At 41.2% G+C, this 19637-nt stretch overlaps 1 protein-coding gene across 1 annotated transcript in view; it reads right to left on the bottom strand.

Annotated features, from left to right (window-relative positions):
- Nucleotides 1-1951: 1951 nt before the first annotated feature.
- GNAQ (G protein subunit alpha q) overlaps nucleotides 1952-19637 on the bottom strand; it is a 304893-nt gene continuing 287207 nt past the window's right edge. The window contains exons 6-7 of the mRNA XM_032306308.1: nucleotides 16831-16984; nucleotides 1952-6222 (exon numbers count right to left, since the gene is read on the bottom strand). Coding sequence (XP_032162199.1) covers nucleotides 6032-6222; nucleotides 16831-16984 — 345 coding nt within the window. The 3' untranslated portion in view covers nucleotides 1952-6031. The remainder of the gene's footprint in view (nucleotides 6223-16830; nucleotides 16985-19637) is intronic.

The raw sequence follows: 19637 nt of genomic DNA, 5'->3' as shown, positions 1-19637 counted from the left end.
TTTGAAAAAAAAACAAAATTCCATAAGCGAAGGCCAGGCAGCTAGTTAGAAAGACGTGGCTAGTTAAGTAGCACGAACAGATTTTGCTTTTGTTATGGTTCTCAAGTCCCTACCTATTTAAGAGCTGATTTTCTAGAACAATTGGCCATCATCACCCTAACTTCCCAATGCTGCTAGAGAGAGAAAAGTTAGTTTTTAGCTGATCTCAAAAGCTTTGGTGTTGGTTTCTAAAAGTCACAGCCCCAAAGGACACCTATAGCTCCTTTTCCCTGTGCAGATGACGGTTCATGATGGCTGCTGAAGTAGGAATAGTTCTGAGCCAAGCCCTTGCCTCTTTCAGCCAGTTAATCATTCCTTCTTAGATTGTCACAGGTTGAAGGCAAGCAGCTCTCATTTTTTAGTGAGCAGCTATTAAAATTTGTATTTACATTTGGTTAGGTCACATTTTAAAAAATTGGGAAAAAATGCCACCAGTACAAATACCTTCACTGAAGACTAAAATCTGGTTATATACAGAAGGGAAAAAATTTTTTTTCATGTTTGCTTAGAGACTCCTAAACCTATCTACTTGGGCAATGCATGTGCAGTATAAAGTATTTTAGGAAAGGAAAAATTTATTCTGATAGTCCCTAGAATTAAAAAAAAAAAAATTCTAGAAGAGGCTGAGGCAACTTTGAGAAGCAAAACTCAAGAATGAAGAATACTGTAGTACAAAATTATGGCCAAAAATACTGTATTTTTAACCAGCAAGATCATTGGGGCATTATTATACAACATTAGGTGTTTTTTGCAAAACTAGTTCCCATCCCCAAACAATAGACAATACATGCATTTGAATGACATTTTAAGAACAGTAAATATGATTCTTTTAAATACTGCAAGTTAAAAATGTTTTCTGACAAAACTCCCTAAATACATAGGTCTAGTGAGGGTTTCCAACATGATGACAGGTGAGGAATCCAGCAAGAAGTTGTATTTAGAGTTCTTTGAGGAAAATAAATCTACCAAAAACACGTGTTTCAGTCCACGTAACCTGAACGTTACACGGCAATTTGCCATCTTTCTTCCTAGACTTGAAAATATCCTAGAAAGAATATTTTCCTCCCTGTTTTTGTATTTATTTGTTTTTTTCCTATCTACCAAAGCATCTATGAAAGTCAGAACTGCTTTATCCAAGTAAGGTCCAATTTAGCCCAATAGATGTTTTCATAACATGGAAAGGTCCTTTACTATTGGGTTGGAATCATATGGGAAAATGGAAGATACATGATCGATAGGGAGGTAAGAAGGAAATTAATATTTGAGCACCTACTATGTGCTAGGTGTATATGCATACTTTGAACAGATGATTCTAGAGGCAAGGGTATTACCGATGTGATGAGCACTGGGTGTTATACGCAACTGATGAATTACTGAATGCTACATCTGAAACTAACGATGTACTATATGTTGGCTAATTGAATTTAAATAATAAAAAGAAGAGTATCCCATGAAATATTTGGGATGTATTTATATATCTTTAAAAAAAGGTCACTGGAAGTTGGGAAGACAGCAATGAATGGGTGGTTACTCTTGTGAGGAAAAACAAATGACAAGTTTAGACTCTGTACTAGGTATCTACTAAACAGCAGGTGTCTGGCTCCAAAAATCTCTTAATTAATCATACACAACTAAGTCCTTTCTTTTCCTAATTCGATGGAACCAAAATGAAATGCCAAACACATCGTTACCAGGACAGACCTATTAACGCTACATATGCTGGAAATATGTGGAGATAGATAAACATACAATACTACAAGTCTTAATTTTTGTGTGTTTCTAACCAAAGAGAGATCTTTGGAAGAAAATAGTAATGTATACCAAGCACACCTTGTTTGTATCAACTGAGATGTTGTCAATTACCAATTAAGTGGTTTTACACCCTTATTTAATTTTAAGAAGAGCAGCAATATACATTACAATACTTGGGTACACTTTATTTTGATACGGGTTAACATTCTTCTATATTTCATTTCATTCTTTTTTTTTTTTTTGAGAAACTGAAAACAAAGGGAAATTGAGGGTAATTTTGAAGGTTATTTCCAACCACTATCTGAGTCTTGCAGTATCTCATTATACAGCCCTTTCTTCCCATTATTATTATTATTTTTTGCAAATAAGTCATTTGACCCAAATCCAGCATAAATAGCTTTTTACCAATGCCTAACTTAAGACAACTAAAATTTACAATCATGTGGCAGTATAAATTTTAAAATTACAGTTCATACACCTTGACAGTCAAGATAGTCTAAAGTACAAAAAGTAAATTGTCCTTTAGCTGAATTACCTTTTTTTTTTTTTTAATAGTAGGCTTGCTAGTTAATCCACACACACACAAAAAATACAAGTTTCAGGTGTTCTTCGAATACCTTTTGTAGGTGTCATATGCTAGTAAACAACATATGCAGGTTCCTAAGATTTTTTTTCCCAGTATTTATGACATTCAACAGAGCTCTTTATATGAAAATGTCTTTAAAAACAAAACAAAACAAAAACAAAAAAAAAACGTCGAGGGGATTTATTGACTTTTGAATAGGTGTGTTATTTCCCTTTGTTTCAGATATGAGGCACAAACTTCTGAATTTAAGCTCTGTAAGGCATAGTACAAACCTCCAATTTACAAGTGAGGAATTCTCTGTGGGTTTAGAACTGCCATGTCACGCGAAAGAGGGAAAATTATCTGTAAACTGGTACACTGCAATGTGTTGAGTGAGTCATGAAATGGCTGCTTGCCTTGGTATGCTGAAGAAAGGTTTTTGTGTTTGTGTTTTTCTTTTTGAATAAGACATGCCCAAGTCACCAAACACTTGCCACGGGCCTCCATGACCTGGAGCATGAAGGCGAGGAGTCCAGTGGCACACGCTTCTAACGCTTGCAATCACAATATAATAGAAAGCATGAGTAAACTTTTGTTTTTATACAAAACTGAGAAGAACCCCTTCCCGCCCCTGGCCCCTTCAGTAAAACCCCAAAGAAACAGAAAAGAAAATCCTTTAGCTTCGATGGACTAGTGTGGATACAATTAGGTTTCCATGCGTCACTGCAGCTAGGGTGATCAATTTCTTCCTTTCTCAATAGAAAGGGATCCTGTCATGCACCCTACAGCAAACAGTGAAGCCACAAACCTCAGTTCTGCATAGCAATTCTATCCCAATTTCATAAAGACAAATAGAACAATCTTTCCCTGTTTGCTCATCTTCTTCGAGCTTTGAGATCATGTTTAATCAACTACATCTACTATAGCTCTAGTAAATAGAATATCTTGATTCCCTAAAACTGTAACACTTATGATCTTGTGATGAGGTTTTCTCTATACACACTGTAGGCCTTCAAATGTTATTGTTGACTTTTTTTCTTTTCTTTTTTTTGTTTTTTTTTCTTTATTCGTTTTTTCCCTTTTTTTCTTTTTCTTTTTTTTTCTTTTTTTTTTCGTGTTTTTTTTTTTTTTTTTTTGTTTTTTTTTCTTTTTTTTGCTGCACCAAATTTAAGATTGCCCTTTTGGGCAAGCAGTGGTCTCTAGCTGTTAAAACATTTCCTTAGTGGATCACAATAGCTTCTAAAACTGCCTTTCTAATAAAGGCCATCAGAGAGGTAATACTAAACTGTGCATTTGCCAAATAAGAATATGAATTGTATAAAAGCTCATATTCCAATCCTAGGTCAAATGGCAAAAGTTCTACAAAGTTGGTTTCCATGTTTGTATAAAAGCTCCGACTGATTTTATGTATTTTGCTATGAAATTACCTTTGGGTCTTACCAGTATACCTCTACTCAGGAATGTGCAAATGATTTTATACAGCACGATGCTAGTACCGCTCTGTACGATAGTAAGATTTTTTTTTTCTTTTCTAAATGGAAAAAGAAAATATCCCTAGTCAGAAATAAACTGACAAATTTACATTCTCCTCTCTTAAAAAAGTAAATAAAATAACATTATTCAAAATGTGAATTAGCTATAAGACATACAATTACATAGATACATATCAATACAGCACATTCAATCTGCCAAAAAATTAATGATTACAAAGCCAGTATGGACGCTGCAATATCAAGAGATGTATGTACAATGATGAGAGCATTCAGAATTGCACTATACCTACAGGCATCGGGTTCTTAATTAAATTACAGGTGCTTTCTGAGCAAAGTGAAAAGGTAACCTGTGTTGTTTGTGGCTGGGGGAGTAAAGAAGGAGAACATTCCACCACGACTTAGGAACTCCTTGGACACCTCTCATAAGCCATGCATTTTTTCTCTTCCCTTTGTTGTCTCCCAAAGAGTGACTGATAGGGAAGTTTAGACTTGGGCCAAACAGTATGATACTTAAAGTAAGACCAGTGTCGTGGCCTAATTCCTACTCCCTAGCAGGTTTAAAACAATCCCGATTTATTTCCTTAAACCCTATTTCAACTCAAGCTCACCAATACATGTGCTGTGTTTTGTTTTTTTTTTTTTCTTTGCATTTGTTGATAAATTGCACGTAGAGAACTCCCAATATCTCTTCTAGTAGGTTCAGTTACATAAATACATGTTCTATAGAACACTGACAAGCTACTCTGGAGTCCACAAGTCTTCCTTAGGTTCAACTTAACCAGTGACCAGTTTAGAAAGATCCCAAAGGTGATAAACCAGCAGGAAGTAAAGGTTTTGCAAATCAGAGGCGTCAGAATACTCCACCAATGTTCTTGGCAGACCTACTTGACCTTTAAGAACATAAAGAGTAACACTGGCTTTAAGTGACGAGATAGCAGGTTTCGTGATCTATCACAAAGACACTGTGTTACACTGCCGATCTGGACACGCAACATGGAATGGACACTGAACAATGTGATCTCGCAGCAAAGAAAAGAATGGACCATGCCGAACAAATGTACAGTTACCGATTGTTTGGTGTTTCGGGGTTGTTCTCAGCCAGTTACTTTAGGACTCAGTCTTACTCTCTTCCATTTTAAGATCTTGGCTTTTATCTTTTACATTTTCCTTTTATAAAAAGCCAGCTTTGGCAACACACACCCATAATAAATTCTGGCCCAAACACTAAGGGGGAATAAAGGGAGGAAAAACCTGAACCAAGAGGGGGAGAAACCAAGAACAACCTAAGAAAAAGATTCTGGGTAGCAGCCTTTGGGGTAATGTAGTGTCTGTTGGCATATACATATTTTTTGGCATCTGCAATTTAAAGAGAGGGTTAAAAAAAAAAAAGGGTGGGTAGAAGGACCATGGCACATGGCATTTAAAAAAACAAAAACTGTGTGTCTCTGTTCTTGCCTTACTGACTTGTGTATCTCTCTCTGAGCGACCAAGCTATGGCTGAAGGTAGAAATCCAAAAGAAATGACACTTAACCGTAAGATGGGCATCCGTCATCCTAGCCCAAAGTGAGGCAAGACAATATATTTATATAAAACAACTCTGTATGTGTATCCAGGGCCATACAGTGAAAACCACAGTATTCATATTTAGAATCCTTCAGCAAAACTACGAACATTGAAATTAAGCTGATGTCAATGGCTTAAATCAAATGATGCTGTCCTGACTGTATCATTTGGGAGAAAAACTTGACCAGAATGGGACTAAGGTAAAGGCCATTGTAACCAGGGAAAAATCGGGGTGGGGGTGGGGCGGCGGGGATGGGTTAGCAGAAGGGCAATCAGCTTTGTTTTGCTCAATAGAAAAGAAAAAAAAAGAGAGAAAGAAACAACTCTTATCTGGGCGAGTGCATGACGAGGATTTAAAATACATCGAGTCACAAGGTTTTGCCTAAAAAAAAGAGAGAGAGGAAATGTGCTGGGACTGTACTTCAGCATCCTGTGTTTCCTCTGAATAGTTTAAATAAAATCATAATATTTACTACAAACTCTGTGGACACGTTCACACAGAGTCCGGGACGGCAATAAATTAGTATTATGCAAATTGTTTTCCACAGAAATACAGTCCCTCTTGTACAGCTTCAATAGCCCACCAGGGAAGGGAAGGGCGGTGTCGAGGAGGCACAATTAGACCAGGTTGTACTCCTTCAGGTTCAACTGGAGGATGGTGTCCTTGACGGCAGCAAAGACAAAGCGGATGTTCTCGGTGTCTGTGGCGCACGTGAAGTGGGAGTAGATAATTTTATCACTGTCTGGGTTCAGGTCCACGAACATCTTCAGGATGAATTCTCGAGCTGCCTGGGCATCTCTCTGTGGTCCTGTTGGCCAAGGGAGAGGGAAGGTTCGTCAGCTGATGTGTTAATGCCTTCGCTCAATAAGGGTTTACAGGGTCACTAAAGATGGTGTGAAGAGGACAGCCGCATGGTACTGTGTCATATGGTTCCTCTCTGGCCCGTTCTCTGCCAATCCCTCTGTCTAGCTTCTAGACGCTGGTGTTGCCGAGCACACCACACTGACGTGGCCTTCAAGTACCATGTGTGGTACTTGTGATGAGAAAGACTGGCTTTAGATTTTCTTAGCTTTATTCAGGCTCTCTTCCAGGCCAAACACTGTCCTAGATGCCTTGAAATAGGACTGTGATCTATTGACCGACTGACTGTGATCTATTGAGGATACGTTAAAAACTTAGTTAATAATTTTGCAATTAAGTCTTACACCAAAACCACAGGCAGCTAAACTGGACTTCACAAAACAAAACTTGTGTGCATCAAAATTGTGTATCACTGTCGACAGTGAAGAGACAACTTACAGAATATGTAGAATACTGGCTAATCCTGTATCTCCTATGAGGTTAGTATTCAGAAACTAGAACTCCTCCAACTCAGCAACAGCAAGGGGATCTGATTAAAAAAATAGGCAAAGGGCTACAATAGGCCCATAAGCACATCCAGAGAGGCTCAGCATCCCATGTCACTGGGAAATGCAAATCCAAACCACAATGCGATACCACTTCCTATCTACCAGAGGGGCTAGCTCAGAAAAAGGTAGAAAATCAGTGTGGGCAAGGATGCAGAAAAATTGAAACCCTCATGCATTGTGGGTGAGAATGTACAATGGTGTAGCCGCTGCGGAAAACAGGTGAATAGTTCCCCCCAAATCTCTACACAGTATTACTGTATGACCCAGCCACTGTATTCCTAGGTATATATCCAAAGGAAGTGAAAGCAGGGACTCCAAAAGTGACCTGGACAATGAGTTTCACTGCTGTAGTATTCGCAACAGCTAACAGGTGGAAACGACCCAAGCGGTCATCAACAAAGAACAGAGGAACAGATAAACAAGAGGTTGGAGATACACAACAGAATAGTAGTGAGCCACAGAAAAGTTGGCACAACATGCATGAACCTTGAAAACATGATGCTAAGTAAAAGGGGCCAGACAAGAGAACAAATGTAGGACTGCACTGAGACGAGGCTCCTAGGATAGGCCAATCAAAAGAGACAAACCACTTTAGAGGTTACTGAGAGGTGGGGGCGGGAGAAATGAGGAGCTACTGCTTAATGGTTAGAGAATTTCTGTTTGGGGTGATCAAAAGTCCCAGGAAGAGGGATGGTTGCATTAATGTCACTGAACTGCATTGTTTTTAAAACAGTTACAATGACAAACTTTGTTACGTATTTTACCATAATTTAAAAATTTACCAAAAGGCACTGAACTGTGTGCTTTAAATGGGTGAATTACATGGTTATGTGAGTTATAGGTCATTAGAGTTGTTTTAAAAACCTATTTAACAGGTTCTCATGAATGTACTGATGTCATCCTGAAATGAATGTTAATTAGTGACATCGAAACACTGCCTCTATCAAGTACTGAGCATCTGTTTTAGTCTTCGAGGCTCTCTAGAAGCACATTGGCATTTTTTTCTGGTGAGTTCCGTCCAAAGAAAGATGGCGGTCATGTTATATAACCTTCTCCTCCTCTGCTTCCTTCTGTCTGACAAGACACTCACGGGATCTATGGCTTCTATCAATATTTTTTTTTTCTATCAATATTCTTGTTATCTATTGTGTAGGATAAAGAAATATTTGAAAACTCAACTGAGGGCTTGACTATCACTTCTAAGAAAAGGAATCATGATTTTTTGACAGCCAACTTGAAGACATCAAGCCATCCTTACTGTAAGTTGGGGATTATCCCCATAAGCTTCTATCTACCTCTGCCAATAGGAAGGAGGAAAGAGCCATAAAGACACAGTTAACAAAGGTGATGTTTCAATTTTCGACTGCAGTGACCAGAATTGAAATCCTTGTTGGCAATTAAGAAGGCAGCATCACAATGAAAATACCATACAAATACCATGATAGTGTCTCATCTTTCTCGATGTGCTATTAATTCACTAATTTCACAGCAGTAATAATATTTAAAACCAGGACTAATAGGTTGTTGGGGTTGGAGCAGCTTCTTATTTTCATAAAGGAACTTGATTTTAGTATTTACTCAATTTGAGGGAAAAAGGTCCCTTTTTACTTAAACCCTAAAGAATATCAGAGTTAGACCCAACCAAGTTCAGCGAAGAACACTTGCAGTGTGTTTAGTTTTTAAGCATAAATTATGTGATTTGAATAAACATAAACTACAAAGAAATCATTCTAGCCATCTTAGCAGGCACACAATTCCACAGCCTCTAGGAACAATTCTGCAATTCACGTCCATGTGGAAACGGTAATTTCTCTTCCGGAAGAGAAATACAGAAATGGCATTCATTATGATTAAGACCTTCTAAGTGCAGAAATGTGGAAGTGTGAAATTCATAATACTATAAACATGTTTGTTATAAAAACATTGCTGCAGAGTCGGCCTAGAATTTTTTTAGTTGTAGCTCATCTTACAAGGGCTTTGTATGAAATGACAGCTGTGTTTGCTTTGTGAATAATTGTCTTTTTTTTCTTTCTCCATGGCTAAGTTGCCTCTGTGTGTTATGTGCATGTTGGGGGAGATTAATAGTAAAAAAAAAAAAAAAAAGAAAGAAAAACCAAAAACCCCCACGTATGTTCACAGTTTCAGACCTTTGCCATGCATGCACATCTGGCGAAAGGAAAATGCTCACAGTAATGGGGAATCTGGGAAATTTACTGGATGAAGCAGAGAGGGAAAGAGATTAGAAGGATGTGGCAAAAAGGAAAAAACAAAAAACAAAAAACAAAACCCTAAACATCTATCACAGAGAAGAAGTCTTGTGCTATAGAGAAGTCAAGCCCAGGGTGTGGTACTGAGTAGCTTGAGTCTCCGTGGCTTTGCTCTGTGGGGCAGGTGGTGCTGTATTTAGCCCCTGTTGTCTTGTACACAAGCCCATCATGAAAACCTGCTGGCCTAGAGTGGGGGGCCATGTACGATGTGGCGTGTCATTTCCTATTTGTTGGTTCTCACGGGACTCTGAGATAAATGAACAGTCTAGAGGCGTAAGGCAAACACGTGGTTACAGGTAAGCCAGATGTTTTGTGCCCATCTTCTACAGGTCGATCTTGTGTTTAAAGACTGGCGCGTTGTTGCTGGAAACCAAACTGGCCACCCACAAAGTTCCTTCTAAAGTTTCCTCAGGAAGAGTGAGGGACACAGTCTCTGCTTTGATAACTTAGCGGTGGACCAGTGGTCAATAAAAAAGCATAAATATGGAAAAGACTGTTTAGGCTAGGGAAGTAGTTGTTTTTGAAGGAAGAGCAAAGCACAAAGGAAAATGTCCTTGGATAGGGGACAGGAGCACGTCGCTAACAAATGATGGAGAGTACTGTTTCTAATACCCTACAGCATCCCCAAGTGTTTCTGTTTCCATCCAGCAACCTTTAGAACCTAGACATGTTTGAGAAGGGAAACTGAGTTCACAGAAGATGTAACCCCTCCCGTCCTGGGAGCCGGGACTGTACCAGATGCGTGTGGGATGAAAAGATGAGAAAAACTCCCTCCTTGAGGTGTTTGTATCTTCAAAGAAAGCTATGAAGCTGAACGGAATATTCGCTTCTTGAAGTAATCACCTTTCAGAGGGAGGTTTTAGAAGTACAGGAACCTCGAACTGGTACCCACTGCAGATCCTATGTGGATAATGTTGCATATGCACATCTTTAGAAGGGGTACTTCGGGTTTGTGCTCTTCTCTGTGCCAGATCCCATGCTAGGGACTTACATAGGATTCTACTGAATTCTTTTCTACTTAAGAAGAAACTGAAAAGTTGAACAGACTCGTCTATGCCAATAATGCCCCTAAGTGGCAGAGCTGGAGCTTGGTGACACTCACAGCTGTCTTCTCAACTACCGTTCATCTGCATCTGGGTTTGGCACACTTTCTCTGGAAAGGACCGAAGAGTAAGGTTGGTTCTGGGGCAATATGGCGACACTAGAAGGCCCTAAACTCCCCTCCTCCAGGAGACACCCTATGCACACCTACTGTTAGAGCAAATCCTCTTGAAGAACGGAGGGCTGACTGTATAGGCTCAGCACGACGACACAGGGAGAGAACACATAAAGAATGGCAAGAGAGAGGAAGACACGGGGATGGGGGGAGCCCCACCCCAATGCTACCAACTGTGGCAGAGAGGGACAGTACTGAGGGACTGTGAGCAGATCCGTCTGTCCATGGGCACAGAAAAAATGTTGAGGGTTGCAAGGGCAACTAGAATGTAAGGGACCAGTCTTCAAACCTGCCAAAAGGCGGAGGAGGAAGCTGCTGGAACTCTCTCCTGGTCAGAGGGGCTGGTAGATGCTACGGTTGATGTACCCCTCTGCCTTGATGGGAGTAGGCTGTGGGTGCCCTAGCTGGCCTGCTGCCTCAGGGAGCCCTGGGCCCCTAGCCCATATCACCTCCTCTGCCCTCCCACCAAGGTGGCCCCAGCACCATGCACACTGTGACCTGCTGGTCAGTCCTCACTACAGCTTTAGCGATCCCACCAAGAGAACATGGGTGCAAAGCACACCAGAATGTTCCAGGCTCCTACCATGTTGGCTTGATAGCAGCCCTGCCAGGCCCCCGTGGGATGCCCTGAGATGTGTACCCCGACTCAGGCCCAGCTACCCTGCATGGTGCCCCCTGGGCGGACTACCCTGGGACACCCTGGCTTATACTTACTTGAACTTCAACCATCCTTGCAGAGCATCCTCTGAATAGAGAGCCCTGGGACCACCCCTTGTGGCTAGAGCCTTAGGACCCCTGGCTTGCATGTACTTCATCTTCAATTGTCCTGCCTGGGGTATGTTGGCTTGTGTCTACTCCAGATTTAACTGTCCTGCCAACACTCCCTCAGCATGGAGAGCCCTGGGATCCCCGAGCTTGAACTCAATATTCTGCCAAGGTGCTACCTGTCAGAGCCCCAAAACTCAGGACTGCCCCAGCCCATGCCCATTTCCGCTCCAGCCATCCGAGCAGGGCAACCCCAGTATGGAGTGTTCTGGGATTCCCCAGTCCATGCCGGCCACAGCTCTGGCCAAAGTGACCAGACATACACGGTCTACACAGGGAACAACCATGCAGGAGACTATTCCATCAAGTTTAGGAGAAGGAGCCGTTCTGCCTACTTCTTAGAAACAAATGCAGAAAGTCAAGCAAAACGAGCAGACAGAGGAGAATGCTCCAAACAACGGAACAAGACAAACCTCAGAAAAAAACGAAAACAGATAAGCAATACCCCCGATAGATTTTAATGGTCACGCAGATGCTCACTGGCTTGGAGAGAAGAGTGGAGGAACTCAGAACTTCAATAATGAGATAGAAAATGTATTTTTAAAACATCAGAACTGAAGAATACAATATCTGAAATGAAGAATACACTCGAGGGAATCAATAGTAAATAAATGTGCGCAGAAATGCAAAATAACGAGAAGGAATACACGGTTGATGGAAAATACACAAGCTGAATGGTTAAAAAAAAATTTTTTTTTTAAAGATTTTATTTACTTATCTGACAGAGATCCCAAGTAGGCAGAGAAGCAGGCAGAGAGAAAGGAGGAAGCAGGCTCCCCGCTGGGCAGGGAGCCTGATGTGGGGCTCGATCCCAGGACCCTGGGTTCATGACTGAAGCTGAAAGCAGAGGCTTTAACCCGCTGAGCCACCCAGGCGCACCCCCCCACCCCAAAAATTGTTTTTAAAGGAGGATAAGTTAAAGGATCTCTTGGATAACCTTAAGCAAACATCTGCATTACAGGGCACCAGAAAGAGAACAGAGAAAGGCAGAAAAGTTAGTCAAAGAAGTAACAGCTGAAAAGTTCCTCCACATAAGGAAAAAAACAGACAGTTTAGGTGCAGAAAGCACAGACAGTCCCAAACAGGATGAGGCCCACAGACACAACAGGTAAAGAGAATTTTAAAAAGCAGTAAGGGAAGCACAAAGTCATGGAAAGGTAACCCCTTAAGTCTCTGAGCTGACTTCTCAGCAAAAATATGGCAGGTCAGAAGAAAGGGGGGTGCCAGCTCCATGGTGCTAAAAGGGGAAAAACAAACAAACAAACCTGCCATCAACAAGACTACTTGGTGAGGTGATCCTTCAGAATTGAAGGAGGGATACTGAATTTCCCAGATAAAGGAATTCTTACAAGAAATGTTAGAGTGACTTCTTGAAGTGGGAAAGGCTATAGTTGGAAGATGATTAGAAATTAAAAGATGTAAAATGGGATAACACATAATACATAAGTGGGAGTAAAAAAGTTCTTCTGGAACATATTCAAACATCAGCAACCGTCAGCTAGACAGACTGCTATATACTCAGGATGTTATATATGAACCTCATGGTAGCATAAAACCTTTCATATGGATACACAAAAAAGAAGAAAGCCAAGCATAACATTACAGAAAGTCATGAATCACAGAGCAAAAGCAGAAGAAAGGAACAGAGAATGATGAAATTTAACAAAATGGCCGTAATTACAGAGCTATCAACAATTATTTTAAATGTAAATGACCTAAATGATCCACCAAAAGACATAGGAGGCAGAACAGATTAAAAAAAACCAGGGCCCTCTAAATGCTGCCTATAAGAGACTCCCTTCAGAACTAAAGACACATACAGACTGCATGTGTAAGGACAGATAAAAATATTCCCTACAAATGAGAGTGAAAAAAACGCTGGGCTACCAATACTTGTATCAGACAAAACAGTCTTTAAAACAGACTGTAACAAGAGACGAGAGCATTACATAATGAAGGGGTTAATCCGTCAAGAAGGTAAAGCAATTGTAAATATTTATACCTAATACTGGAGCAGCTAAATATAGAAAGTAAATATTAATGATACAAGGAGAGAAACTGACAGTAATACAATAATACTAAGGGACTTTGAAACCTACTTACATTAATGGATACATGATCCAGGCAGAAAATCAAGAAGGAAACCATGTTTTTGAATGGTACCTTATACCAGATGTATACAGAAATATATGTATGTATAGATACATTCAGAAATTCTATCCAAAAACAAAATACATATTGTTTTCAAATGCACATGAGACATTCTCCAGGAGAGATCACAAAACAAGTTGCAATAAATTTAAGACTGGAATTATATCATGCATCTGACCATGATGATATGAAACTAGAAATCAGTAACCAAAAAGAAAATGGAAAAAACAAACATGTAGAGGCCCAACAATATGGTACTAAACAATCAATGGGTCAATAAAAAAATCTGAGAAGAAATGAAAAAAATATATGAAGACAAATGAAAACACAAAGGGCCAGAATCTTTGATATGCAGCAGCAAAAGCTGTTTCCCAGCAAAAGCAGGGAGATGAACAATGATACAGACCTACTGTAAGAACTGAAAATCTCAAACAATCTAACATTACAACTATAGGAACTAGAAAAAGAACAAAACCCAAATTTAGTAGAAGGAAGGACATAATAAAGATCAGATCGGAAGTAAACAAAACAGAGACTAAAAAATAGAATAGATCAATGAAACCAAGAGCAGGTATTTTGAAAAGATAAACAAAATTATAAACCTTTAGTCAAACTCCTTAAGAAAGAGAAGTAACAACCAACTACAGAAATACAAGGGATTATAAGAGACTACTACAAAAAATTATATGCTGACAAACTCGATAGCCTATAAGAAATGGATATATCTTTTTTTTTTTTTTAAAGATTTTGTTTATTTATTTATTTGACAGACAGAGATCACAAGTAGGCAGAGAGGCAGGCAGAGAGAGAGGAGGAAGCAGGCTCTCTGCTGAGCAGAGAGCCCGATGTGGGGCTCGATCCCAGGACTCCGGGATCATGACCCGAGCCGAAGGCAGAGGCCTTAACCCACTGAGCCATATCCTCTAAAACTGAATCAGGAAGAAACAGAAAATCTGAACAGATCAATTACTAGTAACAGAATGGAATTGGTAATCAGCTCCCAACAAACCAAAAGTCTAGTACCAAATGGCTACACAGGTGAATTCTACCAAACATTAAAAAAATACCTATTCCAAATCATCTGTATTAATCTATTATAAAACCAGAAGAGGGGCATCTGGGTGGTTCAGTTGGTTGGGCGACTGCCTTCAGCTCAGGTCATGATCCTGGAGTCCTGGGATCGAGTCTCCCATCGGGCTTTCTGCTCAGTGGGGAGTCTGCTTCTCCCTCTAACCCTGTCCCCTCTCATGCTCTCTCTGTCACTCTCTCTCTCAAGTAAACAAAATCTTTAAAAAAAAAAAAAAATAGAAGGAAAGCTTACAACGCCAGCATTATCTTCCTACCCAAACCAAAGTCACTACAACAAACCCCCTACAGGCCAACATCTCTGATGAACTTAGATGCAAAAACCAACAAAATATTAGCAAATCACATTCAACAATACAGTACAAGGATCATTCCCCATGGTAACATGAGATCCATTCAGATCCATTCCAGGGATCCAAAGTGGTTCAATATTCACAAATCAATCAATGTGATACATCCCATTGATAAAATGAAAGATAAGAACCATATGACCATCTTAAAAGATGCAGCAAAACCATTTGACAAAATTCAACATCTGTTCACGATGAAAACCCTCAACAAAGTAGGCTTAGAGGGTATGTATCTCAACATAATAAAGGCCACACAGGAAAAACCCACAGCTAACCTCATACTCAATGGGAAAAAACTCTTTCGCCAAGATCAGGAGGTCCACTCTCACTACTTTTATTCAATATAGTACTGCAAGTGCAAGTAACAGCACTCAGACAAGAAAAGGGAATAAAAGACATGTAAATTAGTAAGGAAGAGGTTAAACTATTATTACTTGTCCAGTGCATTTCTTTTTTCTTTTTTAAGATTTTATTTATTTATTTGACAGAGACACAAAGAGAGAGGAACAGAAGCAGGCTTCCTGCTGAGCAGGGAGCCAGATGTGGGGCTCCATCCCAGGCTCCTGGGATCATGACCTGAGCTGAAGGCAGATACTTAACGACCGAGCCACCCAAGCGCCCCTGTCCAGTGCATTTCTATACACAGAAAAACCGTACAGACTCCACCAAAACATTACTAGAATTAATAAGTAAAGCTGCAGGATACAAAAGTAGTACACACACATTGGCTTCATTTCTATACAATAATAAAGTAGAAGAACGAGAAATGAAGAAAACAATCCCATTGAAATTGCACCAAAAATAATAAAATACCCAGGAATACACGTAATGAAGAAGGTAAAAGATCTGTACTTGAAAACTACAAAACACTGATGAGCAAACTGAAGACGACACAAATATTTTCCACGCTCCTGGATTGGAAGGATCCGTATCCTTAAAATGTCCGTTCTATCCAAAGCAATGGACAGATTCCATAAAATCCCTATTAAAGTACCAAGAGCATTTTCACAGAGTACAACCAATCCTACAGTTTGTATGGAACCACAAAAGACCCCAAAGAGCCAAAACAATTGTGAGAAAGAAGAACAAAGCTGGAGGTCGCACAATGCCAGCTCTACAGCAAAACTGTATAATCACAACACTAAGGTACCAGTATAAAAACAGACACATAGATCAATGGAACAGAACTGAGAAATAAACTCACACTCCCATGGTCCATTAATCTGTGACAGAGGAGGCAAGAATACACAATGAGGAGAAGACAGTCTCTTCACAGTGCTGGGAAAACTGGATGGCTACATGAAAAAGAATGAAACTGGACTGCTTTCTTGTACCATATGCAAAATAAACTCAAATACAAAAATAAACTCAGAGTGGATTAAAGACCTAAATTTGAGAGCTGAAACCATAAAATCCTAGAAAAAAACAGAGGCAGTGATCTCTTTGCTATTGGCTTTACCAACATATTTCTAGCTATGTCCCCTCTGGCACTAGAAACCAAAGCAAAAATAACCCTATTAAAACTATAGTAACATAAAAAGCTTCTGCACAGTGAAGGAAACCTTCAACAAAACAAACCTACCACTCCCCATGTGTCCCCCATCATACTAAAATGTCATACATCGGTCTAGTGTAGCCTACAATTGCAGGAGTTTGAGCCCCAAATCCTGAGAAATGAAGTGACTTGATAATGGTTCTGTAGATGGGAAGTATCGAAACTGGGGTATGAACCTGCCTGGAGTGATTTCAGAGCACAGGCTCTTGACATAAAACTGTTCTCTTTCCAGACAGAGGCAAGAGTAGCCCATGAACAAAACGGGACCATAATGGCTGAAACACCATTGTTCAAAAGGGACCGTTCCCTCCCATAATCCACTTATTTCCAAACATGGAGGGTTTTTTTTTTTTCTATCACTTTCAGCATTGTCAGGGGACTGAAACATCTGAGGTCCTCAAAGAGCGGGGCGAACAGTCCTTTCTACTTCATCAATCACACAGGCGGGCTCTGCAGACAAAGGCAGCAACAATGGGCTGTGCGCTGGCAGCTCTTGGACTGGCTGGGCAGCCAAACGTACCCCCAGCTACTGGGCTGGCTGAAGAGTGCCCACTTACCATCATACTCCGGGAAGTAGTCAACTAGGTGGGAATACATAATTTTCTCCTCTAGAAGATCTTTCTTGTTTAAGAATAGGATAACCGAGGAGTTCTGGAACCAGGGATAGGTGATAATTGTTCTAAAGAGTGCTTTGCTTTCCTCCATTCGGTTCTGGAAAAGAAATCAGAAAAACAAGGCATGAATTACATGACTACTCCATCCGCGTATTGTTTTGGAAGTGCAACCCATCTTCTGCAGGCTTTCAAATTGTAGTTGTTTGTATCAGGATTTGCTTGCAAAGGGTTCATGTCAGCCACCGGCTCTTTCATTTAGAAAGCTCTCAGACTGACACGGGTGACCAGCTCTTCCTCCGACACACTCACCGCTAGATCATTTCCACCCGAAGTTCAAGAAAAGGCAGCAAATTTGGGGGAGTCCTCCTTTGCCTGGGGATACAAAAGCCTTGGTGCACGGGGACATTTCTTCCTGACCACACGGATGATACTTTCCAGCTGCCTGATTTAGGGTTGTGCGTGATGACCAGGATTCCAGCAGCAAAAACGCCTGCCTGCGGTTCAGTCCACTTCCACTGCTCCCAAGGGTGGTAGAAGCCATAGCCTCCTATTCCCATGGCACCCAGCATGATTCGGGCCCCCGGGTCCGAATCCAGGCCCCACATCCCATGGAACAACTCGTCTCTGTTTTATGGTCATTAGCTTAGCCAACCAGCTCATCTGGTCCCACCCACCCCAGGACTGGGGCTGGGGACTCTGGAAGGAGAACCTTGATTTCATGCAGAATGTGGACAAGGACTGATACAGCTTTAGGACTTCCGGCAACAGTCTTGAAACAGAAAAGGAAACTAGGTCCTGCTAACCTGCTTTTAACTACTTGGTCAAACTATGCCTGACCTTGTTTCTGCCTCTGAATTTTCAGCCCCATCAGCCAATAAGAATCCTTTAGCTTTGACGCTAGTTTGAACTGTGTTTTTCTGTTTGTTATACAACATCCTTGCAATAAGGGATATATAGCTGGATACGTCCCCCCTCCCAAGCTTCCAAAAGGAGATGAATGAGTAAATGATTTTCAGGGATGACCACAAAGACTGAGGACTGACACTGTTAATGTTTTCTGCTCAGAGTTTGGCTTCCCGATGTAGAAGGTTCCCTAAGCTTCACAGCACAGGATTACAAAGGCCAAATTAACTCTCCTGCATAGCCCTTTGACAGTAGTTCCAGGAAGTCTCCTCGAAACTCTGTTCACCAGGGAGAATTTTCTAGATCCTAAACGTGTCTTGTTCTTTCCTTCTGTAAAGTGTGCCAATGCAAATCAGATTGAAAAGACCCACCTGGCAAAAAGAGATTTTCCCAAGATTTATAAAGTGAATGATCACCAATCTCTTCAACCTTTAAACTTCCTGTCTATAATTGCTTATTTAAATACTAAGCACGGTGGGAGTAAATCAGGGAAAGGTGACTTCATGGCTCAAGGGACAATGTTTATTTCACGGCATACATTTCTCTTTTGTATAAATGACACGCACGGCTTTTAAAAAGATCTAGCTGTATGCCTTTTGCTGGTTATCATCACCAATGGCAAAACTTTAACCCCCAGAAACAATATTCATTAAGAAATCATGTCTCGGAGTCTCTGATTTTATAGGTTGGAAATTTCAGGACTGAAGAACAGCAAAGGCCCTTATAAGAACTAAAAGAACTTTAGAAGACTCTAAAGAAGGTTAAATTAAATAGTGACATCCTGGTGGGACAGTTAACATTTTTTTTTCTTATGGCTAAAGCAATTCTAGAAAGGCAGACTGTCGTCTTCAAGGAAGACCGGTTTAGAAGGTGGGTATAGACAAAGGGGCATCAGCCAGTGAGTTTCCATTAGAAACAGTTACTATAGTTAGCGTTCTCCAGAAGGGATGTGACGTGACCCCCAGGGACAGGCTGTCTTTGGGCCTTTTCTGGGCGGAGTTCTTCAAAGGTAAGGGACTAGACACTAACAGGAGCCTGGAAAAGGGAGGCAGGAGCTGAGCTCACGGAAAAGGAGGCTCCGAGGTCTAAGAGTTTCAAGACTGGACTGGATGGAACCCCCAAGCTCCAAGTAGAGTCTGCTGGGAGGGGACCTCGTACCAACCTGCAGGACGGTGGCCAGGAGAGTGGACTGAGCCCAGCACCATGTTCCAGGGATGACCTGCCCAGCTGCTGTCCCTCTGTGCCCAGTGTGGCTGCACTCAGGGCCACTCTGGAAGCAGGACCGCTGACTGGACTGGTCCCACTGAAGCTCTGCCCATGAGTGCAGCACCTTCTACCGACCAGTGACCATAATGTGTGTGTGGACTGGGACTGAAGCTTCTGATTCAGGGACAAGCTAGAGAGCATCCAAGTGGGCAGCTGACCAGCAGGATCCATATCACTGTCCCTTTGACTAGGTCTACAAGCTCCATCTCGCCCTGGGCCCCGGGAACCTGTGTTTTCCCTCGGCCCTCTGGGACATTCTTGTGCGAGTTCAGCTTTGTGAAGCACGGGCTTCCACAAGGCCAACTCCAACTTGGTCATAACACCAACTGGGGGACCTTGTTAAGAGCTGGACTGGGATTCAGTGTGGGGGTGGGGCCCGGGACTCTGCATTTTTAGCAAGCTCCCAGGCGGGGCTGCTGCTGCCGCACAGGGCACACTGGGAGTCGGAAGGCACGAATAGCTCGCAGAGGCAGGACAAGGACAGACTCCATTTTTGCAATAAGCAGTGCAGGTCCCCGGATGAAAGCCTAACCGTGCCTCCCTCTTTATTTTGCCCAATTAGGATCCTGACTTGGCGCTTT

Source organism: Mustela erminea, chromosome 12 (assembly GCF_009829155.1).
Source record: "Mustela erminea isolate mMusErm1 chromosome 12, mMusErm1.Pri, whole genome shotgun sequence".
In the NCBI taxonomy this organism is placed as follows: Eukaryota; Metazoa; Chordata; class Mammalia; order Carnivora; family Mustelidae; genus Mustela; species Mustela erminea.
Note: the sequence above shows the minus strand (reverse complement) of the source record. Positions and strands in the feature narration are given on the sequence as shown.